The 26,512-nt window shown below is 34.3% G+C and overlaps 1 protein-coding gene and 1 long non-coding RNA gene across 5 annotated transcripts in view; one reads left to right on the top strand and one right to left on the bottom strand.

Moving 5' to 3' along the window:
- The window catches only part of C5 (complement C5), a 117,783-nt gene extending 91,464 nt beyond the window's left edge, over nucleotides 1-26,319 (top strand). For 3 of the 4 annotated variants that reach the window (XM_074292944.1, XM_074292943.1, XM_074292941.1), the window contains 8 exons: nucleotides 2,839-2,941; nucleotides 10,647-10,721; nucleotides 10,837-10,942; nucleotides 13,371-13,454; nucleotides 17,274-17,363; nucleotides 20,931-21,014; nucleotides 21,520-21,658; nucleotides 25,520-26,319. In XM_074292944.1, coding sequence (XP_074149045.1) covers nucleotides 2,839-2,941; nucleotides 10,647-10,721; nucleotides 10,837-10,942; nucleotides 13,371-13,454; nucleotides 17,274-17,363; nucleotides 20,931-21,014; nucleotides 21,520-21,658; nucleotides 25,520-25,649 — 811 coding nt within the window. In that variant the 3' untranslated portion in view covers nucleotides 25,650-26,319. The remainder of the gene's footprint in view (nucleotides 1-2,838; nucleotides 2,942-10,646; nucleotides 10,722-10,836; nucleotides 10,943-13,370; nucleotides 13,455-17,273; nucleotides 17,364-20,930; nucleotides 21,015-21,519; nucleotides 21,659-25,519) is intronic. The other variant, XM_074292942.1, reaches the window with a different exon arrangement.
- Nucleotides 18,153-26,512, bottom strand: part of LOC141557386 (uncharacterized) — a 41,727-nt gene continuing 33,367 nt past the window's right edge. The window contains exons 2-3 of the long non-coding RNA XR_012486776.1: nucleotides 21,347-21,394; nucleotides 18,153-18,282 (exon numbers count right to left, since the gene is read on the bottom strand). This is a non-coding gene — a long non-coding RNA (uncharacterized LOC141557386). The remainder of the gene's footprint in view (nucleotides 18,283-21,346; nucleotides 21,395-26,512) is intronic.

Raw genomic sequence — 26,512 nt, 5'->3', positions numbered from 1 at the left:
CTGAGGATTCTGGAAGTTTAAGCAATTTGTTCTTGTGATACAATAAATGGGACAGTGAAGTGGAGCAGTAGATGGAGCACCAAACTTGGAGTCAGGAAGACCTAAGTTCAAATGCAGCTTCAGATACTTCCTAACTGTATGATCCTGGATAAGTCACTTAACCCTGTTTACTTCAGTTTCCTAATATGTAAAATAAACTAGAGTAAGAAATGGCAAACCACTCCAAGGTTTGCCAAGAAAACCACAAATGGGGTCATGAAGAATCAGAGACAATTGAATAAACACAAAACTAAAAACAAACCTACTCCAAGCATGCAACATAGGAAAGATCTGAACCCAGACTTTCTTGAGTCCAGGGCTAGCCCCCTGATCCCTTATGGCACTGTGCCTGTGCATAATAGGTGCTTAATAAATGTTTGAATGACAGCTTCCTTTCATTGCCTTGAGATTCTTTGAAGATATGGGGAAAATTATATGTTTTTATGTTTAACTCAACAAATATGTTAGAATTAAAGATTTATAAATAGGAGCCAAATAAACCATAAGATCTTAAGTAAATCCTCTCTTGGATTGTCTATTTGAGCCTCCATTTCTTCGACTGTTAAATGAGGAAAAAATCCTCCCATTGCCTACTTCATAGAATTTTCATGTGAAAGTAGTTTGCCAGCTGTTCTGCCTTCTAGAAATGTGAGTTACAAGGACCTTGATTACCAAAGAAATTTAATTGCCTATTGTGAAAATCAGGACAGGGAGCCAATAAAAATGTGATTCTTCATTATATTAAAGTGTTATCTTTTGATTTTTATGACTTTGGGACAATGTGTTCAATGAAGGCTGAGTGAATGTGGTTTTGGCTCTGACACAAAAGTTAGGTCGAGTGAATTCCAAAAGTAACTGAGCCGTTCATGTCAGAAACTCCCTTCCAGTTTCCTGATGATCTTTCTCCAGATTAAAAACACTGTCACACAAGCATTATGGCCAGAAGGACCTCTTCTGCCACTTTCTCTCTTTGTAGCTCCTCTGGCAAGTTCACAAGGAAAGAAAAGGCAGTTCTCTACCCCCTTGCCACTCTTCCTTCTCCCAGAACAAAATTGCCCTGAGGGAGGAGTCCCGCCATCTTTGGCACCAGCCCTGAAAGCTTTGAAAAGAAGGCTCCTTTTCCACAGTTTAAACATTCTCCATGGAAACCAGTCATAAGGGCTCCAGCAACCTTTTCATAGAAACTCTGCCCACAACTCCGGGGCCCCTTTTGGGTATGGCTCACAGAAGAGTTTGCATTTGTGAACTGGAACTAATTAGCTTTTCCACAAACACTTCACTCCAGCCAGGAGAGGCTGAGGTGTCCTACAGGTGTGCCTTTAAATTGTTAATTGGGAAAGGCATAGGATTGACTCTCATTAGCTAGAGAATTTACAAACTAAAATCAAATCCTTACCTTAGAGAGCCTGTCCCAACTGTCAGAGAAGGCTGGATGTCAACAACCTTGTCTTTTGACTCTGACATTTAGGCATACAATTCTTGGTTAGGAACCAGGAAAACTGTAACTCTCAGTTTTGCACCTAAGCAATTGTGTGGTACCTGAGAAAACTCATTTTGCCTCTCTGACCCTCAAGTTTTCTTATCTTTAAAATGAGTTGATAATAAAATGAACTCTAAAGTTCTTCACCATTTTAACAAGTTTAGATTTTACCTTCTAACCCTTGGAATTACTTCCAAATCTCACATTCTATGAAACATACTCTATACTCTGAGCCTTAGAGCCAGAGGCAGAGACTCCTAATCTGTGAACCATGAATCCCTGGAAGCCTGCAGAGTTACTATAAGGCATTAATCTCAGCAAATGACTAAAATAAAAAAGCAAATAAATCTAACTTCTGTAGACAGTCTAAAGAATAGATTATATCTTCTGTAGACTGAATGCCTCATATAGAAAACTTTTAAATGTATTTTGATTAATAAACTATAAATTAATTCAAAAGTGTTACTGGATTAATTTATGTTATTATGTATTTTCTCAATCATAGATTTTCTTCTTATCTTACACTTGAGGAAAATGAAGCCTAAAGACTTGCCTAAAGTCAAAGAGGTAGCATAATATAGCAGATAGAAAAACATTTTTTGTTTTGTTTCGAATACTTTGAATGCAGATCCCCTGACTCCAAATTCAGTTCTCTTTCCACTATACCACATTGCCTCCTAATTCAATAGATGACAATAGTTCAAATACCAACCTGAAGAGATCTACAAGATTTATTTTGATATTAAAAAAGAGACCTCATACCCTAATAGACAAGAATCACTGTTCCTGTCATCACTTCCACCTTTAACATACCAATTAAAATACCTTCCTACTTTATTACTTTTCTATAGTAAGATAACAATGAATCAAAATTCATTCTTTATCATAATAAAATAGTTTCATTAACTACTAGGCCTTAAAAACATTTCTTTATTTTAATTTTCAAATTTAATTTAGACATTTCCTTTATAATACTGGTTTACATTTATGCAGGGCTTTTAAATTAACAAAACATTTCACATTATCACATTAGGTTCACATAACAATCCTATGAAGTAAATTATATATGAATTATAATTTCCATTTCACATATGAAGTAACTGAGGCACATAGAAGTGAAATGAATGTCCCAGGCTCACAGGGCTCTAAGCCAGATTCAGATCTGTTGATTACAAATCCCATCCAATTTTGCCATATTACACTATAGCTTATGAAGAATGAGAATGAGTTTAAAAGTTCATAATCAAAAGGAGAGGTAGGTTTTTCATTTTCCTGAGGTAGTTTATCTACTAAAATATTTAATTTCTTATCCAATTTAGCTACAAGCTCAATGAAAAAGAATCATCATCTGGATCTTCCCATGCTGTAATGGACATAGCTTTGCCTACTGGAATTGGTGCAAATGCAGAAGACTTAAATGCTGTAAATATTGACAGAGTTTTCAGTTACATATTTTTATGGGCTATAATGTTTATAATGTATTTAATTTAATCACATTTTAAATTATTTTAAAATTCATTTTTGTTTTATTTTAATTTTTTGAATTCTCTTCCTCTGTCCTTCTCCTCCCTTCCCCATTGAAAAGGCAAGAAAAGCCTACACACCTGTCAGATTGGCTAAGATGACAGGAACAAATAATGATGAATGTTGGAGGGGATGTGGGAAAACTGGGACACTGATGCATTGTTGGTGGAGTTGTGAAAGAATCCAGCCATTCTGGAGAGCAACTTGGAACTATGCCCAAAAAGTTATCAAACTGTGCATACCCTTTGATCCAGCAGTGCTACTATTGGGCTTATATCCCAAAGAAATACTAAAGAGGGGATAGGGACCGTATGTGCCAAAATGTTTGTGGCAGCCCTTTTCGTAGTGGTTAGAAACTGGAAGATGAATGGATGCCCATCAATTGGAGAATGGTTGGGTAAATTATGGTATATGAAAGTTATGGAATATTATTGCTCTGTAAGAAATGACCAGCAGGACGAATACAGAGAGGCTTGGAGAGACTTACATCAACTGATGCTGAGTGAAATGAATAGAACCAGAAGATCACTGTACACTTCAATGTTGTATGAAGATATATTCTGACGGAAGTGGATATCTTCAACATAAAGAAGATCCAACTCACTTCCAGTTGATCAATGATGGACAGAAACAACTACACCCAGAGAAGGAACACTGGGAATTGAATGTAAACTGTTAGCACTACTGTTTATCTACCCAGGTTACTTATACCTTCAGAATCCAATACTTAACGTGCAACAAGAAAATTGGATTTACACACACATATTGTATCTAGGTTATACTGTAACACATGCAAAATGTATGGGATTGCCTGTCATCTAGGGGAGGGAATAGAGGGAAGGAAGGGAAAATTTGGAAAAATAAATACAAGGGATAATGTTATAAAAAAATTACTCATGCATTATTTACTGTCAAAAAATTTATAATTATAAAAATTAATTAAAAAAGAAAAAAAGAAAAGGCAAGAAAAGCAATACCCATTACAAAAATGTAATTACACAAAACAAATTTTTGCATTAGTCATTTCCTGAAAAATAAAAAAAAAAAAAGAGAATAAAATATGCTTCAATTTGCACTATTAGTGCTCTCTATCAGGAGATGGATAACTCTTTTCATACTAAGTCCTTTGGAACTGTGATTGGTCAGTGAATAGATCAGTATTACTAAGTCTTTCAAAACTGATTATCTTTACAATATAGTTGTTGTTTTATAAATTATTCTCCTGGTTCTGCTCTTTACTTGGAATGAGTTCATACAAGTTTTCTCAGTTTTTTCCCTAAAAACATTACCTTCATCATTTGTTACAGCATAATATTATCCCTTGAAATTCATATGCGACTACTTATTCAGCTATTCTAATGGCTGAGCATCCTCTCAGCTTCTAATTCTTTACTATTATAAAAAGAACTGTCATAAAAAATGTGGTACATATGACTTCTTTTCCCTTTAAAAAATTTTTTCTTTATGGTACTGGTCTAGTAGCAGTATTGCTGGGTTAAAGAGTATATAGTTTATTAGCTTTTTGAAGTATAGCTCCAATTTGCTTTCTAATTAGTGGGACTAGTTTATAGCTCCATCAACAATGTATTATTATACTTAACTTTCCACATCCTTTTGTCTTTTTTCCCTTTTTGTAATCCTTAGCTAGTCTGATCGATGTAAGGTGGTACAGAAGAATTATTTTTAATTTGCATTTTTCTAATTATTATTGTTCTATAGCATTTTATATGGTTTTAGATAACTTGTATTTTTTCCTTTGAAAATTGTCTATTTATATATTTTTTACTCAATTGAGAAATAGTTTTTTCTTAAATACTTTAGAATGAAATCTTTATTATAGAAGCTTACTGCAAACATTTCCCTCAACTTCTTTTAATTTTAGCTACATTGGTTTTATTTGTGCAAAAATTTTGCTTTTATGTAATTAAAATGATCAGTTTTACCTTTTGAGAATCTCATAACCTCTCATTTTATCATGAATTCTCCCTATTCATATATCAGAGGTAATTTCTTCCATGCTTCACTAATTTGCTATCATCTTTGATGTCTAAATCATGTCTAAACCCAGTTTGATTTATATTGATATGTAAGGTAAGGTGTTAGTACCTATTTTTTGCTAGACTACTTTCTTGTTTTCCCAACAACTGTTTACATTTTCAACATTTTTCTATTTCACTATGCTTGTTATTTTAAAAAAGAAATTCAGTTTTATTTTAAATTTCAAATTGTTTTCTACCCCCAACCTACTCCCTAATCATTGAGAAGGCAAGAAATAGAAAATTCATTATAAATATGAAGTCATGCAAAACAAATTTCTTTATGAACTGCAGGCTAAAACAAAACAAAACAAAACAAACAAAAACATTCTGAGTCCATATCTTCTTTATTTGAATTTGGAGAGCATTTTTTAATTATCATGAAAATTTGAAACTGTGGTGGTCATTGTGTTGATTAGTTACTCTCACAGTTGATTATCTTTACAATAATTCTGTTTCTATATAAATTGTTCCCATGGTTCTGCTCACTTCAAGTTACATCATTTGCTTTAAGACTTTTCAGGTCTTTCTGAAACTATTCCCTTTATCATTTCTTACAGCCCAATAGTATTCTATTATATTTATATAACATAACTTGTTTAATTATTCCCCAATTGATAGGCATCTTCTCAATTTTTTAGTCATTACAAAATAAACTGCTATAAAATTTTTGTATAGATGGAATTTCTGTGCTTTCTAGTGTTTTTAATAGGAATAAGTATTGCATTTTGTTGAAAGAATTTTTTTATCTATTAAGATAATAATATTTTATTGATTTTTGTCATTGAAATGGACAATTATGCTTATAGTTTTCCTAATACTGAACCTCATGATTCTTCACATAAGTCCAGGCTGGTGATTAGTATATGTATATGACCTTTGTGATATATTACTACATTCTTTTTCTCTATTTTGTTTTAAAATTTTTGCATCAAAATTTATTACAGAAATTGGTTTATAGTTTCTCTTTCTGTTTTGGCACTTTCTGATTTATATATTAAAACTATTGATTTCAATTATAGAAGAATTTAATAGGATCCTTTTTTACTTCTTTTTTTCAAACAGTTTATGTAATATTATAATTTTTTTTTTAATGTTGACAGAATTCACAAAAAATTTCATCTGGTCCTAGAGCTTTTTTCTTCGGGCACTCATAGCTTAAATTTCTTTTCTAAGATAGGATTATTAAGTATTATATTTCCTGTCTTATTAATTTTGACAATTTATATTTTGTGAATATTAACTAATTTCATTTAAATTTTCAAGTGGGTTGTGGGGCATAGATTTTAGGTGAACTAGTTTTTAATAATTGTCTTATTTCTACTTCATTGATTGTGAATTGCTTTTTAAATTTTTTATACTGAAATTTTCATTTTTTTTCTTTTTTTTCTTAATCAAATTAGCTAATGGCTTATGTATTTTTTAAAAATCTACTTTTAATTTCAATTTTTAAAAATTTTCAATTTTGTAAATTTACTTTGATATTCAGAATTTCTATTTCAGTGCTTATTTTATGTTTAATATATTGAATGTTCAAATGTTTTTTATGGTTGCACGTCCAATTTATTGATCTACCCTTTTTTTAATTGATGGAAGAATTTCAACAAATGAAATTTTACCTAAATACTGCTTTGGCTGCATCCCACAAGTTTTGGTATGTTGTCTCATTTTTGTCATTGCCTTTAATGAAGTTGTTGCTTATTTCTACAATTTGTTCTTTGGCCAGCCCATTATTTAGGATTAAATTAAATAATAGTTTTAAATATTTTTTATTATACTATAACATTAAATTATATAAATATTTTAAATATTCAATATTTAATAATTTAATATTAATTGTTTTAAAGAACTTTTGTTGAAGGTAATTTTATTACATTATGGTAGGAAAAAGAGGCATTGAATAATTCAGATTTTCTGCATTTGTTGTGAGACTTTTATGCCCTAGTATGTGGCCAATACAACAATGGGCATATTCCTTTCCATTGTCATTTAATATTTTCTGGAGATCTAATATATGTAATTTTCCCATAATTCTATTCAAGTCTTTCATTTCTTTCTTGTTTATTTTTGGTTCAATTTATTTGTGTCTGAGAGAGATAAGTTGAGGTCCCTCACTGTTATAGTTTTATTGTTTCTTTTGTAACTCATTTAACTTTTCCTTTAAGAATATAAATATGCCATTTGCTACATATATGTTTAGGATTTATATGGTCTCTTTTAGCAAAATTTAATTTCTGTTTAGCTCTTCTGATTAGTTTTATTTTTGCTTTGTCTGAGATCACAATTTGTATTACTCATATTTTACTTTAGCTGAAGCATCATAATTCTGTTCCAGCTCCTTAATTTAACTCTGAGTATCTTTCTTGTTTCAAGTGTGTTTCTTGTAAACAGGATATTGTTGAATTTGGATTTCTAATATATTCTGCTATGTTTTCCTATTTTGGGGATGAGTTCATCCCATCCACATTCACAGTTATGATTACTGTGTATTTCTTTGTCCTTCTTTTTCCTCTTTGTTGTTCCTTTAAGAGTTTAGTGGCTTCTGACTAATACCTTCCCTAATTCACTTTCTCCCTTACACTCTCTTCCCTTTCCTTCTTTTCTATTTTCTTGTTGTAAGCTGTGTTTCCGTACTTATCTGTGTATGTGTCTTTCTCCTACTTTAAGTTCAGATAAGAGTGAAATTCAAGTGCTATCCACTATATCCCATTGATCCTTTTTTTTTTTCTGCATAAACTTCTCTTTGCTCACCCTATTTATGCAAGATTTTTTTTGTCATTTTCTTCTCTTTCAGCCCTCTCTCAATGCATTCTTCTTCTTCACCTATTCCATTCTGTTTTAAATTTTTTTTTTGGTCATTTTCTTCTCTTTCAGCCCTCTCTCAATGCATTCTTCTTCTTCTTCACCTATTCCATTCTGTTTTAAAATCATCCAACCTACAATAGGATCCCACCCAGGCCCCCTGTCTAATTAGATATCCTCTATGATCTTTTATTGATTATAAAGTTCAGATTATCACCTTCCCATATAAGAATATGAACAGTTTAATGTCCTTTATTCCCGTATGATTCTTCATACATGTTTGCCTTTTTATGCTTCTCTTGATACATGTGATTCTATGTCAGATTTTCTACTCATCTCTGATCTTTTCAATAGGAATGCTTTTAGGTCCTTTATTTTATTAAAAATCTATTTCTCCTTTGTCATATTTTTACTCATTTTTGCTGAATAGGTTATTCTTGATTATAAGCATACCTCCTTTGGCTGCTAGAATATCATATTTCGTGTTTTCTGCTCTTTTATGGTAGGGGTTGCAAAATCTTATATATCTTGTTTATAGCTCCTTAAAACTTGAAGTATGATCTTGATTATGAATCCTTGATACTTGAATTCTTATTTTCTGACTGCTTGCAAAATTTTTTCTTTGACCTGAGAGCTTTTGATTTTGACTGAGAATGAATTATATTATATATAATATCTTTGATAGTTTTCATTTGGAAATTTCTTTCAGAAGGTGATTGGTGGATTCCTTTGTTTTCTACTTTGCCCTCGAATTTTAAGATATCTGAACAGCTTTCTTTTTTGATTTCCTGAAATATGATGTTTAGGCTCTTTTTTTTTAGGGGGGGGGGGCAATGGCTTTTCAGGTAGTCCATCCAATTAGCTCTTAAGTCATCTCTACTCAATCTGTTTCCTGGACAGTTGTTTTTCCTATGAAAACAGTTGACATATTTCTTTAATCTTTTGACTTTGCTTTTATTATTTCATGATGCCTTATAGAGTCATAACCTATTTAGCCAATTCTAATTTTCAAAGAATTATCTTCTTCAGTAAGATTTATTAGATCTTTTTTCTAAGGTATTACTTCTATTTTCATGTCTTTCTTCCCTAGTTTTTACTTCTTTATTCATTCTTTCCTTTACTGCTCTCATTTGATGTTTAAAATAATTTTTAAGCTCCTTCTTTCAGTCTTGCTTTAAATCTTCAAGAAATTCTTGTTTGACTTGTGTCCAAACTGCATTGATCTCTGAGATTTTGCTTTACATTTTTTTCAATTCATTCTTTTCTTCTATATTTTTGTCTTGGGCATCTCTGTCACCAAAATAGCTCTTTAAATTTGTGTTCTTTTTTAGTTTGCTCATTCTTCTGGCTACATTTTGACTTTGGACTTTGTTTCCGCATACTTCTAGAGGGTAGGGATTGTCTGGCCTGTATGTCCTTTTGCAGCTTTCATGATTGGAGGGCTTGCAAGATTTCAGTGTTCCTAAAGTGGCATAATTTGAGGGGAGGTGTGTTTACTGCTCTCCAGGTATGAGTTCTGCAAGTTTCTGCCCCATGTTTGAGTCTATTGGTTTATTTATGGTTGAGAATTTTAGCAAACTGTTGCTTGACTCAATAACTATTGGCTTGCTGATAGACCCTCTAGATTCAGAGCTACTGAATTGCTGTCTCTCGTTTGGTCTGGATCTGTTCATTATACTAATAACACAGCTAAGGCTGTGCTTCCAATCACTCCTCTTTACTTTTAACAGAGCTGCCAAATGGTATCTGTTCTTGGACTAAGTGTCTGCTTAGGGATCCTTAGACATCTCTTCTCGGTGTCCTGTTTCAGCCACCTCTCAGCCCCTGGTCACTGGAATGCTCTATACCATGTGCAATCAGGTTCAGACTTCCCCCAAATTCAATTCTTTATCCATCTCCCTAAGCGTCTCTGGGATGGAAGAATTGACTCACTGTGACTTTTTGGCTTTGCCGATCAGAATTCAGTCTGGTACATTCTATAAATCTTTATTGAAGAGGAATAGGGAGAGAACTAGACTCTACTGCTTCCTCTCCAACAACTTGGCTCCATCTTTTAAATTGTTTTTAAAGATGCCTGTTGTTTCCTAGAATTTCAGTACTTGGGTGTAGTCCCATATAAAATTGCCCAGACCAACATTATTTCACAATATTTGTTAATACATTATAACCAAAACCTCACTATAAAATTGCAATAATCCCTCAGTGATGTCATTTGGCCAATCACTCTCTTATAATAGTGTTCCTGTGGAAGTCAATTGTCCCACAAAATTATTTCACCTTGTTTTCCTGGAACCAATTAAAGATGATAGAGAGTTCTGTTCCATAAATCTAGCTGAAATTTGCTATACATGGCAGAATTCCATTTTAGATATGATTGTTTTTGTGGTCAATCTGCATGCCTAGTATGTAAAGATCTGTGTAAATGAAATGGGACTTTTTCAAAAGTCATAAAGAAAAGTTATATAGCTCTCCCTCTTCTTTAAAAGCTGAATTCTATATATTTTAAGGTTTATAAATACCTTACAAATGTTGTCTCATTTGTTCCTCACAACATTAGGAGGTAAATGGCATTATTTTTCTCACTTAAGTAGCTTGTCCAGGACTACTCAACTAATAACTAAGGTAGAATTTGAATTCAGATCTTCCTGACCTCCAATTCACTACTCTATCCATACACCATATTGTTGCCCTATAAATGATGTGCCATAACTGTATGACAAAGTAAAAGCAAGATAAAATTAAATTTATTTTCCTTCTTCCTTTAGCTTACCAATGGGGTTGATCGACTATTAACAAATTACCAAATCAAAGATGGGCATGTAATTCTGCAGCTGAATTCAGTAAGTCTTCATTTATTTTTTTATTGCTGTGATTAAGATCATGCAGCCTAAAAAGATATTTGATGATGCTAAATTTTCTGTGTGATTTCTTTAAATTCTTAAACTTGTTAAACAGATTCCTTCTGATGAATTCCTTTGTGTTCGATTCCGAGTCTTTGAACTTTTTCGGGTTGGACTCCGTAGTCCTGCTACATTCTCAGTGTATGAATACCACAGACCAGGTACCCACCTCTACTAAAAGTTTAAAATTTTCCCAAGAGTATATCTTTTGTAGTCACAGAACATAATATGTAAGAGCTAAAGGAAACATTAGAACAGAGAATGTGAGCTCTCATTAAGGATTCTTAAGAGCCACTTCCCACTCTTTTATAACAGACTTTTGATTTTAAAGTCAAAACAGGTACTTAACTTGTCAGAGTCTCAAGATGAACTAGTGGGAGTGTAAATATCAGTACCCTTATCTCCTGATTCCTCCTAGTCTCTTGTTCTGTCTACTCTATGACACCAATTCTCTTCATATCAACCATCAGTAAGAGTGTGAAGCTGATGACATTTGTGTTGAATACTGGCCCTACTCAAAAGCCCCTTCTCTATGATAGGATTTCCTTTTTTCTCTCTGCACCAGGATTCTCCCATTTCTGGGCTCCTTCTTTGCCTTCTCACTCCAAGTTGTGTGCTGGACTTCGTAACTGTTTTTCTAAACTTTCAACCAATTCAAATTAATTTGCCCTCTGCCCCATTCCTCTAGAAATTATAGTTGGAAATACATACAAGCTAAACCGCTTCTAATGTGTTAATAGTAAAGATGGAATGTTTTACACCTCTGAGAAGGTATTTGTATTTCTGGAGGTAAGTCCTGGAGGGAAAAAAAAAAAGTAAAGGAATGAATCTTTACTAGTACAACTGCAGGCATTGAGTCAACCTGATGAGGGATGTATTGGGGAGCAAGAAAGGCTTTCTTAGCCTCCTTAATAAATGCTTATTGATATCTTTTTTTTAATAGTGCCTAAAATTAGCTCCCTTCTCTTTCCCTAATCACTCAAGCAATTACATTTCAACAAATACCTCAATGCTTAGTATATGCTTTAGCATAGAAACAAGCAAGAATCAGAAAGGGCTCATCCACATGTCTCTTCTGGGGGAGCCTCAACTTGATAGGGTGGGAAATAGTCATGATCTAATGGTAATACAGGAATGTCCATACTTCTTTTCACCCTATGACAAACAACGATGCATTTCCTAGCCCATACTATTTAGGCAAAACTCAAAATATTGTCATTTAATATACTCAGAGGTCTTGTCTCAAAAACTATAGGTATGCTAGGAGATTTGAGGGTTTTATTCCATAAGAGAATGCCTAAATTCCAATTGTAACCTGCCAACTTTCCACCTTCTCCATCCCTTCCTCATCTCGAATCAGTTTCTTACTTTTTATTTACCCAGGAAAAATCCCATAGAACTCCACCAAATTCAGGATAGCCTTGGGGATTTGGGCTACATACAGCTCTAGTCCTAAGGGGCCAAAGGGATTTACTAATTACCCTCCTTTTAATTCTTTAGATCTGATCAATTCTATTTAGTCTGATTCCCAATTTCATTCTCACCCTTGTAGTTAGTATTCTCTCATTCATACATTGTGACCCTAAATATCAGTGTGTTTGAACAAGTACTTCTGCTGCTTACCCCTTTCAGATCCAAGACATTGTTGAGAATTTTTTACAAGATGATAAAAAAAGAAATCAGAATTCTTAAGTTAACTGAACAATAAAAATAGTTCTAACCTTCCTAAATCTAAGATAGTTTCATCTCAAATATTGCTCCACTCCTTTTCCATGCTTCATACCATGATCCTCCTCCTTCCTGAGATATTCCCCCCATTTCCTTAGCTTTGCTCTTTTTCTCTGAAAAGAATCAATAGCACATTGCTATATTAACATCTGTCCCATCCATAATGGTTAATTGTTCACATTTCCATAAGATTTTCCATTAAGATTCACAAAGAACTTTCTTTACTATGATCTAGTAAGACAGTTAGTACCAGTATTTTTATTCCTATTTTACAGATGAAGAATTTGAGGTTCAAAGAAATGGAGTGACTTGCCTAGGATCATATAGCTAATGCTGGAACTAGGACTCAATCAGTTTCTTCTGCCTCCAAAGTTAATGTCCTTCCTCTACATCATGCTTCTAACAAGATATGATATGCATGTCCCAGAGGATAAAAAAGCAAATGTGTTTCATCTATATTTGTACAACTTCTTAGAAGTATGCTGGAATCAGCTTGTAATGGTTCATAAAAACAATTGTTAAATTTTCATTGTGAACATTTATACTTCAAAAATCAGCAAATGCTGTAATTCAAGACTTGATTGTTTTGACTTCAGAAAGCGATGGGGAAAATGCTAATATTATAGATTAAACTTAAAAGTATGTGATGCATAACATTTTTAGAAATATGGTTTTTAAATGTTTATCAGCATACCATTGAGGAAACTCATGTCATCACATGGATTCATACTATTTTCTGGACCCTCAAATTAAAAAAGCCCTCTTTATACTCCTATCTTTCCCTCTATGATTTGGTAGGAAGTAAGAAACTTAGGTAAATATTTGAACTCTTCTCATTACCTTCTTAATTCTCTCTTTCAGATAAACAATGCACTGTATTTTATAGCCTTCTTCAGAGCAACCTGAAAAAAGTATGTGAAGGATCATTCTGTGGCTGTGTGGAAGGTAAATTCTACTTAAAGTGCTTATTTTTGTAATATTAAGGAAGGGCAAGTGAAGGAACAAACATTTATATATGACCTACTATGTGCTGGGCACTTTTCTAAGCACTCCCCCTTCCTTTGCGCAAGTTTACTTATTTATTTTTACATTTATTTTATTTTTAACTTCCAGACTAAAATAAACATTTTTATAATACATTATAGTAAAAAAGAAGATTGCTAATAAAACTACAAATTTATTCCATCAACTGGCTATCCCTTTTAAATATATAATAAAAGTTATCATCTAAATTTCTTTTTTTCCTTTTTTTTTTGTGTTCTCTTCCCTCTGTCTTGTCCTGCTCATATCCATTAGACACAAATAGGCATATACACATATATACACGTATATATTTATGCAAAATTATTCTATACATCCTTTATCAGTCCTTTCTCTGGATGCAGATAGTATCTTTCTTCATATGACTTTAATTTTTAATTTGTGTATTTGTAATAGTCAAAATGACTTGGTTGCTCAAAGTCATTCTTAAAACCATATTGCTATTACTGTATTCAATGTTCTCTTGATTTTGTTCATTTTGCTCTTCACCATTTCATGCAAGTCTTTTCCATATTTTTCTTAAGATCATTGAGCTCATCAGTTTTTGTAGCATAATAGTATTCCATCACAACCACACACCACAACTCATAAAGCCATTCCCCTATTAATAGAAATCCTTTCAATTTCCAGTTCTTTACCACCACAAAGGGCTACTATAAACATCCCATTCACACTCAGTTATCATTATTTTTTGTGAATTCCCCTCCATCTTATATTTACTCACCTTTTCTTTTCCAGCTTCTTTTTTTTTACCCCATCCCCGTTACCTTATCTTCTCTCTCCCATCCTCCTATCCCCCAACTTCACCATTCCTTCAAAACTCCTCCCCTCTCTGAGTCCCAACTTTCTCATTTCTTTACAAGTTCAGAAGACTTCTACACCTTTCCAGATATATATGCTATTGCCTCTTTAATTATATGAGAGTAAAAGTTCCAACATTACCAGTCCTTCACCCCCACTTGTTTACTCTGTTCTTCCTTTCACACCCCATTTTTATAATATAATTGCTCCCTTTTGCCTTTTACTGCCCTTGTATTTTTTTTTAATTTTAGAATCACTCCATCATACACAATCTGAACCTCTGGGCAGATTTTTAAAAAATAACAATATGGAGGATCTGAGGCTTGGGGCAACATTAATCATAATTTGGAATAAAAACTTGATTATTCTAAACATTTTTACAAATAGTATTTCATTTGATCCTTACCACAACCTTGTGAAATAGATTCTATTGTTATCCCCATTTTGTAGTTAAGAAAACTGAAGCAAACACAAATTTAATGTTTTGTCCAGGATTACAAGCTAATAAGTGTTTGAGGCCAAATTTGAATTCAAGACTGGAGATTTGAGGTCATCCTGACCAAAGTTTCTACCCATAATTTTCCATGTAACCCGGGGTTCAGAATTTATATGATAACTTTACTATATCAAGATCTCCTCAATGCTTCATTCCTGTATGAGGGGCAGAGTTGTTGAGAGCTTGGGAAAAGAGAGGTTCTATTTCTTCTGGGTTTTGATACTGAAAAAAGACACATATGATTCTAGGCTCTCTTCAGCCCCAGGAGGGAAAGAGACTCTGGGAAGAAGCCAACATGTAGGGATGCCAGATCCTTGAAGAAAGACTACAACCTAAAGTATCTTCTCTCAGCTCTCTAGAAGAATTAGAATCCCTCTTCTCCTACAAATTGTCAACAACTGTTCCCCTTATACAGGCATGAGGCACTGAGTAATCATTCTCCATCAATGAGGAGAAGCTTATGTAAATAGTTTAAATTACAGTTTACAATCCAAAAGAAAAGATATTTTCTTAGATGAATGTGGCCCATTTTGCAATTGGATATTATCAGATCCCTCTCTAAAATACTAAACAAGTAGGCACTTCCATCAATTCCAGGAAAATCCAGTCACAGAAGTTTTGAGGCACAAATCTTTCACTCTTCAGCAGATTTATCAGCCAGTCAATAGGATGTATTAAATTTTTTAAAGCATCTCTACACAGCCCAAGTCAGTGATATTATGGTAGAGGATTTAAATCTATAGAGTATGAGTGCTAAAAAGAAATTTGACAAAGAATTTTAAAGCTAGAAAGAACTTTTGAGGTGACCTAATCTGCCTTCCTTATTTTACAAAAGAAGAAACTAAATCTGAGAAGTAGTATATCTTACTAAAGGTCACAAAGAGAGTTAGTGAAGAGCTGACACTAGCACTCAATTCTTCTGCCTGTCTACGATGCTGTTGCACAGTGCTCCACACTGGAGATGCTCAGTCAGCATTTCTTGATTGTTAGTTGAGACAAGATCCCTTTGGAGTCTAATTTCCTTAATGATTGTGATTTTATTTAGCTCTTCAGACACTATTAGTGTGCAGTTTAACCAAGAATTCACCAAAGGCATGGACACTGGTAATGGGCTGAAATATTTTTCTTCCAATGCTATTTCTTGATCACGAACCCTTACTCTTTTTTACACACTCTACAATCCAGTTACACTGGACTATGCAACACTTCACCTCCGGTCTTCATGCTTTTATCTGCCTAAAATTCTCCCCTTCTTCCCATCTACTTATTGACTTCCCTGGCTTTCTTCAAGAGTTAGCTCAAATCTCAATTTCCATAGGTGGCCTTTTGTCATTTTTTCATCTGCTAGTGCCTTCCCTCTGTGATTACTATTCATTCCAAATGTATATATTTTACTGGACCTAGTTATTTGCATGTTGTCTATCTTCATAGAATGTAAATTCCTTAAGGGCAGGGAATGTTTTTGCATTTTTTGTATTCTCAGCACTTAACATAGGTCTGGCACATAGTAAGTTCTTAATAAATGCCTAATTGAATACTCCTCATTTGTTAGGATATTTTCTTCTTTTTACATCATAACATTTAGTTCTTCAAAGAATATGACTTTTCACCAAATTATCAATAAAATAATTCATTCAAAAACCTTTCAGTCTCTACAAGGTCTTAGTTAGGCCCCAGAAAAGATATAAAAGATAAAATCTCTTTGACCTCAAGGAATTTATAGTTCAGTAGGGGAGATAAATCTATGCCTAAATAACTGTTAGACAAAGTAGCATATGACAAATATATGTGGGGCAGAAGATGGTATGTACTCAGATGGGGAGACGTCAGTTCTAGCTATGAGATTCAATGAGGTCTCGTGGAGGAGTGTGATTTGAGTTGGACTTTGAAGAATGAATAGGATTTCAGCAGATAGAGAAGAAGATTGGCATTTGGAGTATAGAAAGCACTGCGAACAAAGGTACAGGAGTAGGAAAATAAGCTATGTGTGTAGGGTTAACAGTTGGTCTAGTTTGTTTAGATTAGAAAGGACATGATTGGAAGTAGTGAAAAATGAAGGTAAGAAAAATAGGATGGAGTCTTATTGGGGAGGGCCTTCAATTTTAGATAGAACGTAGACTCCAATGCAATGGAGCAATAGTCAACCATGAAAGTTATATACCTTTTAGGCCAACCCAACAAAACTTATTAAATGCCTACTATGTATAAGGTATCAGGCAAGGACCTGTTAATAATATAGCTACTTGTTCCTTCAGAAATGCTCTACTATTCTTGGTGGGAGCTCAGGAACTAAGGGATTACAAAATTGTACTGGGGTGAACATGAGCCCATGGGGAAAAAAAGCTTGTGATGTTATTGCCTCATACTGACTCTATATATTTCTTGGAAAAAAAACAACAACAATAACCAAAAAACCATACCAACAGCAGATTGTGGGCAAATGAAGAAAATGTTAGACTTAACAATCTCTGCAGATGCCAGAAAAGAGGCAGCCTGCCAAGAAGATATTGCTTATGGTAAGTCTGAGCAATAATTCACATTTCTCTAACACTTTGCATACATTATCTCATTTTATCCTCATAACTACTCTATTAAGTAGGTAGTGCAAGTGTTATCAAACCCATGATATGAGTCTAATGGCATACATTTCTGTCATTCTTTCCTTACAACAACCTGTGAGTTAGACAATGAAAATGTAATATGCCCTCATTTAACAGATTTTGAGAAAACTGAAGTCAGAGTGGTGAAATAACTTCTCTAAGATATCAAAGCTAGTATAAGCTAGGATTTAAACCCAAGCATTCTGACCTAAATCCCACTGTCTTTTCCATTATGTTGTGTGATTCATTCTACTCTCCTGTGAAAATGAAACTCAAGAATACAAAATTTGGTAGGACATTTAGAAGGACCAAAAATTAAGTACAGAAATTACATGGCTACAATATCCTATGTGTTCTTTTTTGAAGGAAAGCCATCATTTCCCAATTGTATGTCCTTCGGTAAAGAAATGTGATTTTCATTAGTAGTAATAAGGCTGACGTGCATGCACAACTGAGACACTTTATTGAATTCCTTTGGATTGCAAAGATGAAAATTTATTCCAAGAGAGCTTTTCAGAAACCACAAAGAAATAATGTTTGGGGAATGTGTGTTGCCCACTGATTCAGAAGGGTCAAAGGCAACACTGGAATTTCAATGAAAAAAAAAAAAACTTCAAACAAAAAAAGTAAAAAAAAAAATTAGAAAATAAACCTCATACACATTTATAAAAAGCAAAAACAAACAACATTCAGTTTCATTCCTCTTGCCTGCCTGAAGGTCTGGTGCATTTTAATGGAAGAATAGCATTCAGACTGGATTTTTACACAGATATACAACATGGGTGGGTTTACAGTTGCTTTTATTTGTTCTTCTTGTCCCAATAGGAAGGTTGTCCTACAATGTGAAAATACAAAGGTTTGTTAAAACATAAAATGCTAGGCCACAGAATGAAAGAGCTTCAAGGTCTCTAGTGTCCTGCTAATCCAAACCCTTCATTTTGCAGTCCTGAAGAAGGAAAGTATCTGGTTTAAAGACACACAAGTAGTCAGAAACAGAACTTTAATTAGACCTACTCTGAGTGCCTCCTGCTGACACCACATTGCCTCAAATGTTGTACTTAGCAAAGATCCTTTGCAGACTTTTAAATAAGTTAAAGAGGAAATATTGTCTTATGACAGTTACTCATTTCTTAAAATTTAGCCATATATATATGTGTGTATATATATTTTTTTTTTTTTAATTTTTTTTTTTTTTTTTTTTTTGCTGAGGCAATTGGGGTTAAATGAGTTGCCCAGGGTTACATAGCCAGGAAGTGTTAAGTGTCTGAGACCAGATTTGAACTCTGGTCCTCCTGACTTCAGAACTAGTACTCTATTCACTGTACTACCTAGCTGCCCCTTTAGCTATATAATTTAAAGCAAAAGGAAAAAAATCCAGTGTGAATTTATTTGACTTGGTTAGTTTTTTCTAAAGATAGCAGATTAACAACAAAACCAAAATTTAATTTTTCTCTTTCTTCTTATTCTTATCCTAATTCTCATCCTTCTAATGCTTATCCTAAAGAGAAATGGTCTGAAAATCCAAAAACTCTATAGATTTGTTGGACATATAAAAGAAGCAAGAAAGGGCAAGCTAGGTGGCACAATGGATAGAGCACCAGCCCTGAAGTCAGGAGGACCTGAGTTCAAATGTGGTCTCAGACACTTAACCCTTCCTAGCTGTGTGACCCTGGGCAAGTCACTAAACCCTAATTGCCTCAGCAAATAAAAAAAAGAAGCAGAAAATACCTCACATCATGAAAGCATCACCAAGTATAACTGAGGACAAAACTAAGGACCCCCCCACTTCCTTTAAGCAATGGGTTTGCATGCCTTTAAGAATTTTTAAATTTTATTTTTTATCAATTAAACATAAAGAAAAATTTTAAACATTCCTTTGAAAAATTTTTTTTGAATTCCAAATTCTGTCTTTCCCTCCTATCTACTTGAAAAAGCAAGCAATTTGATTTATATTATAATGTGAAGATTGTATAGCCTTTAGAGGAGGTTTCTTTTAAACTTCACAGTATTGGATGTATCTTTATATTTGTGATCCTAGAAAATGTAGAAAAAAATACTTGAAATTTATGAGACCCTTATTCTTATTAGCCCAAGCTAAGGTTTATCAAAAAGATAATGAAATCCACAAAAGAGAGATGTGTGTATATATCTAGGAAACTGAGTCTCTCTATGTAAGCCAAACTGATGGATCCCTGCTGACCAGCATGGAAACTTTTGGGTTTTGTTTTTCTTTTTTCAATAATATTTTATTTTTCTAATTTCATGTAAAGATAACTTTCAACATTCATTTTTTTAAGATTTTGAGTTGCAAGTTTTTCTCCTTCCTTCTTTTATCTCCCTCCTTCCCAAGACAACAAGCAATCTGATAAAGATTATGCAAGTGTAAACATTTTAAATATATTAGTTTTCCATATTAATCATCTTGTGAAAGAAAAATCAGAAAAAAGGGAAAATCCGAAAAAGAGAAAATAAACCAAAAAAAGAGGTGAAAATAGTACATTTTGCTCCAAATTTAATCTCCATAGTTCTCACTCTGGATGTGAATGGCATTTTCCATCCCAACTCTATTGGAATTGTCTTGGATTGCTGTGTTGCTAAGTCCATCATAGCTGATCATCTTGCTATTCAATCATGCTACTACTATGTATGATATTTTCCTAGTACTGCTCATTTCACTAAGCAACAGTTCATATAACTCTTTCCAGGCTTTTCTGAAATTAGCCTGCTTATTTCTAATAGAACAAATTATATTCCATTATATACATATACCACATCTTGTTCAGCCATTCCCCAACTGATGGGCATCTCCTCAATTTCCAATTCAGCAGGGGGACTTTGATCTGTTTTATTTCTAATCTGGACTAGTTCCCTTCTCCTTAGGCCTCTCTTTGGTTCTCCTCTCCCCATGTCCTAGAGGCTCACCATGTTGATGATTACAAATATCTGATCAGCTCTGGTCCTGTTGCATCTCAGAATTCCTGAGTTCAAGCAACCTGCTACTTCAGCTTCCCCAGAAGCAGGAACTGGCAGCTCCATGACACTATGGGTAGTTTGAATGCTAGAATTAGGAAGATCTGAGTTCAAATCGGAATTCAGATACTTACAAGCTATGTGACCCTGAGCATATAATTTAACCATGTTTGTCTCAGATTCCTCATTTGTAAAATGAGCTGAACAAGTATAGCAGACCACTATCTTTGCCAAGAAACTCCAAATGAGGTCATGAAAATTGGCAGCTGAAAACAACAAGCAACCACTATGTATGACTAAAGGGATATTTTAAGATCATGAGAAATATGTCCTTGGCCTTTCAATAATTAAATTTAATTCCTCAGAAACAAAGTATCCATTTTATAATTATCCTAGTTTATAGGCAATTAAGATATCTCAATATTTTTTAAAGCTTACTAAACTTCTATAATGATATATTGTTGCTTTTTCAGAGAAAGTATCTCAATTGTTTGTTTTCTTTTTCTTTTTTAGTTTATAAAGTCAAGATTTTATCCATTGCTCAAGAAAATAGTTTTGTTAAGTACACTGCGACCCTTCTGGATATTTACAAGACTGGTGAGACATATTCATTCATGCAACAAATGTTAGCTGAGTACTTGTTATACTTCTCTGCCATAGCTAAGGTTTTGCAACTGAAGCTTTCCCCAAAATTTACAGGCTATTGATGCTTGTTCTCTTTTAGCAGGTAGATACTACCTAGCTCAGCGTCTGGCTCAATAGATAGAAACGCAGGCTTCCAGATGATGAGCTTCCCCTCCTATCCCCATTTTCACCCTCCTCGGCCCCATCTCCCCAAGGACAACCTTCCTAGCAGAAGACCCCTGACCTCCTTCTATCCCCATCCTTTACAGTGGTGGGTGTTCCCAGGTGCAGTTGGCGATGCTTACCCCATGTACCGGAAGCCCTAGTTCTCATTCTTCTCCTTGGTGTAGATACTGGGAGAATTATAAAGAAAAATAAGAAGTAAATAGAATCACAGATTTTAAACTAGAAGGAATTTTCCAGATCAATTGGTACAAACCCTCTTATAGGACATTCACTTTCCTACTTTGCATTACAGGAAAAGCTCTTGCTCAGAAAAATGCTGATGTCATTTTCATTAAGAAGAACACATGTTCTAACATTGACATTAAAAAGGGGAGTCAGTATTTGATCATGGGAAAGGAAGCTCTTCAAATAAAACACAATTTCAGTTTCATGTAAGTAACTAGTGCTTGGAGTGTGGGCTCCAAAATATAACTTCCAACAGGAAGATAGTCTTCATTCTTACCTGCATGAAATCCCAGCAACTTTAGTGTTTGTTGATTTAATATGGGAAACTCTGATGTAACTACAACCCACCTTCTTTAGTATTAATAATATAGGAATTGCTGTAAATGACAAGTTCATTTTTTACAATTTTGAAAAAAAAATGTAGCAATGCCCCACTTATCTGGGATTCCATGAGAATTAAGATTAGATATCTGCAATCCTACCAATCCTGCAATCTCTTTTATAAAATGTTAAACACTTCTCCTTGCCTTATTAAATAATATGGAGAGAGCACAATTTTATTAACTGCAATGATTTAGGATCACTGCTAAGAATAACAGTTAATTCCCATGCAACAAAATGGAGGCTGTTGGTGGGAGGTAGGAACATGTTGGGGTTGATGTGTGTGAGGACTATTTCCTCAGCTGATCCACTTCATTGTTTCTTCATTTTCCTGTCTTCTCTCTTCTGTCTTCTCCCTGTGATGTCAATCTGTCTTCTGATGATTTTAATCTAACTTACCAATAACTGTATGGCTGAAGGCCTGAGCATTGTTCTAAGCCTATTCTGCTGAGGGAAATACATAAATTTGAAGACTTTTTTCTTTTATCTGAATTCTCAGATGTGTTCTGTACAATGACTGCTTCTGGGAGAGAGACTTGCTAAGTGGGATATGTAAACATTCATGTAGAAGAATGAAAGTCATCAGTCAAAGAATTTGATGTGCACAATTTGGTATTAAAGATAGAAACCCCAAAAACCAAAATACCACTTACTCTCAAGAAACTCACATGCTAATCGAGGAAACAAGAACATAGAAAACAGTATGCAGAATGAATATAAATCAATTATAAATAGCTAAATACAATGTTGTTTGAGAGAAAGATCACCAACAATTGAGTGGGTCAGCAAAGGTTTCACGCAGAATGTGCTGTTTGAGTCTTGAAGGAAGAGAGGGTTCCTTTGAGGCAGAGGCCCAGAGATGGAATCTTGTTTGAAAGGAACTATGACAACTAGGTGGTACCGTGACAAGTATAAATTCTGGAAGACTCATCTACCCGAGTTCAAATATAGCCTTAGACATTTACTAGGTATATAACCCCAGATAAGTCACAACTATGTATATCTCAGTTTTCTCATCTGTAAAACAAGCTGAAGAAGAAAATGGCAAACCACTCTAGTATCATTGCTAAGAAAATCCCCAATGGGATCACAAAAAGTCAGACATGTATGAAAAACGACTGAACAATAAGAAAGTGCAAGGAATATTGAGGAGGCCAGTTGGACTGATTTACAAGACACAGGATATCAGACAGAAGGTATGGGGTGTACAGAGAGCTAGCACCTCTGATGTGAGGCCCTTTTCATGTCCACTCAGCTATCCTTGGACTCCCCTTATTTCATTCAACTCTCATCTAAGATTCCAAGAAGCTGTAGCATGTACAGTGGCCATACTCCAGTGAAACCATCTCAACAGATGGGGCTAAACTAGTGAGGGTAACTGACAGACCTCAAACATGTCAATGAGTAAAGGGGATGTCTTCCCAAATATGAGAAGACCTCTTCTGATGGAATGGATAAATAAGAACAATTTGTTCCAGTGGCCAAGGCGGTACTTGAAACAGGTGCTGTGGATCATTTAGAGGTTGGTGAGACATTAAAGATGTCACCTACTTCATCCTGGACCATCATCAGCCTTCCTGACTTTAGTGTTACCTCTGTTCTTCAATGACTCAGGAAAAAAGAATAAGGCAGATGACTTTGTACAACTGCTTCACTCATATCCAATTATATCCAAATCACATCCAATTCAAGATATCACCCATGATGTCATTGCTCTTTAAAAATCAAGGACAATTGTTGATAAGGGACCAAAGCTCAAGGGAGAAAATGGGGCTAGAGATATCAATATTAATTAAAACCATGGGAGTTAACAAGATCTAGAAGGGGCTGAGACAGAGTGAGAAGAGAGCCCAGGGCAGAACCTTAGGAAAACCCATCATTAGAAGACATTGGAATCCAGCAGAGGAGACTGATATGATATGATAGATAGATATGAAAGCAGCCAGGAGAGAATAGTTCACAAAAGCTCAAAGAGGAAATACTGTTCAGGAGGAAAAGGTAGACAACAGTTACAAGTGCAGCACAGAGATGGCTTGATTTTTAAAAAATTCCTTTAGATTTGGAAATTAGGAGATCATTGGTAACTTTGAAGAAAGCAGTTAATGCTGAGATCAGAAAATAGATTATAAAGAGTTGAGTGAGTGAGAGTAAAAGCAGAAACAATGAGTATAGAGAGTAGCAATAGTTTGAGTATAAAACAAAGGAGATTAATAGGATGATAGTTTAAGAGGAGAGTTGGATCTAATGAGAAGGTTTTGTGGTGATTGCTTTTGAAGGATGTGGGAGACTTGGCTGTATTTGAAATCAGTGACAGAGGAACTAGTAAATAGAGAGAAGGTGAAGATTGGAGCAGAGGGGTATGTTTGAAATCTCCTGGAGAAGACAAAAGATGAGGTCAAAAGAACATGTAAATGGATTAGCCCAGGCAAGAAAGAAGGCCAACCAAATGTCAGAGGTTGGGGAAATGAAGGAAAAAGAGTAGAAAGTAATGTCAAACTTTTCTGAAAAGAAAATGAGAGAAGAATAAGTTCACATCAAATGGTCTCAATTTTCTCAATAAAATAGGCAAGGAATTCAATTGGGAAAGGAGAAGTAAAGATATGGAAGTTTTGAGAAGAAAAGATTTGGAAAAACTTTTTTCAGAAATGGATTAGGGAATCAATAAAGAGAGAATAAAGATCTTCTTGCCTCTGAAGATCGATGACATGAATTTACAAAGTATACAGCCAATACAATAGTGTGATTTCCTCCAGCTCTCTTTAATGGCATGTGGGAATGAACAGAGGAGTCAGAGGGTGGAAATGATCCATGGATGAGACTTAAATTAACATGGGATAAATGTCAATAATACAAGGAGACAAAGTACCCAAGAATATAGGAAATGTTGAGTTGAATTGGATCAAAATTGAAAATGAAGGGAGGTAAAGTCAGAGCAAGGGCAATGGCCTGAGAATATAAAGAAGGATAGAGGCCTTTTTTTAAATTAAAGCTTTTTATTTTCAAAACATATGCATAAGTAGTTTTTCAATATTAACCCTTGCAAAATCTTGTGTTCCAATTTCCCCCCTTCCCTAGAGAACAAGTAATCCAATATAGGTTAAACATGGTAAAAATATGTTAAATCCAATGCATGTATACATATTTGTGCAATTATCTTGCTTAACAAGAAAAATCAAATAAGAAAAAATGAGAAAGAAAATAAAATGCAAGCAAACAACAAAAAAAGTAAAAATGCTATGTTGTGAATTATACTGAATTCCCACAGTCCTCTCTCTGGGTATAAATCACTCTCTTCATAATAGTGGGATGGAAACCTTAATGAGGGTAAAGAATGAGTTTAAAAAGTGGGAGACATAGGAAGACATAGAATATTAAGTGATTATGGTCAGATAAGGAAATTTTGGAGTTTTAAATTAGGGAAACAGAATGGGATCTCTTATATGGGATCATATATATGACCATATCTATGTGTACCTGAAATGAATTGAAAGAGTGGGTCATGGAATTTAAGGAATAATTAACCTTGTATTTTACAACAGAAGTTGGTTGATTTTATGACAAGTTATGGCATTTTTTTCAGGTTTTTGTTTGTTTTCCTTTTTAAAATAACATTGAGAGGAATTAAGTTATTCTGGTATACACTGATCATGGTTATGGCTGACAAATGTCTTCATTTCTCTTGGCAGATACATGTATCCCTTGGACTCTCTGACATGGATTGAACATTGGCCTGTAGATGAAACTTGTTCATCATGTAAAGATTTTATAGATAAGTTAGAAGAATTTTCAGAAGACATCTTTTTAAATGGTTGTTAAAACAGTTGGATAAATCCAGCTTGGTGTGATAGCCACATTGCCTTACAAGAAAATTAAACCAGGCAGAAGGGAGGACTTGAAGTTTGTAGTTGAACCTAGAAGATACTCTTTACTTTCTCTCTAATTGGCCTGAACCCCAAGGCTGTCATCAGAGGATTGGGATAGAAGGGACAGCAAAAGAAGGCATAGCATCTCTCATACAACCCCTGGTTCCTATGTGGAGAGATCAACCCAATCAGATCCCAAACAGAGCTGGATCTTTCTTGCTTGGGTTTGTAACTTTCCAGGCCTCCTTAAAATTGTATAGTTTCACTTTTTCAAAATCGTTTACCCTAAATTCTTCAACATTCAAATCTGGAGTTAACTTAGAAAATCCCCCTCACTTCTATTTCAGGGTAATTGCTTTGATAAGATAATGATTTTAAGAGCTGCAACTTTCTACAATAACATGGCCTTGGGGAACAATGCAGAAAAATACACTCAAGTCATTGGAAACCAGAAGCAATGAATTGGATCCCTTCCTAAAATAAACTGCCTAGGAATGCTTCATTGGGCCAAAATAACAGATCTATTGAAATGTAGTATCTTACCCAAACATGCCCAGTCCTTAGACGAAAATACAGCGAAAGAGAAAAGTGATCATTAAAAAAAACTGTTCTTGGCATTTAAACTGTGCTTGAAAAAAATGTGTTATTTTTTTTTTTGCAAGCTCAGCAACATTGACGCAGATTTTGGCAGAACAAAGCAAGAACAAAGACATTGCTCTGGAGGAGGAACAAAGTTTCTAGAAAGCTAAGTGCTGGGTATCATTGATGTTTGAATATACAGTCTAAATAGGTCCAGGTCAGCTCACATATCTCCAG

This window comes from Sminthopsis crassicaudata, chromosome 2, assembly GCF_048593235.1.
Source record: "Sminthopsis crassicaudata isolate SCR6 chromosome 2, ASM4859323v1, whole genome shotgun sequence".
In the NCBI taxonomy this organism is placed as follows: Eukaryota; Metazoa; Chordata; class Mammalia; order Dasyuromorphia; family Dasyuridae; genus Sminthopsis; species Sminthopsis crassicaudata.
Note: the sequence above shows the minus strand (reverse complement) of the source record. Positions and strands in the feature narration are given on the sequence as shown.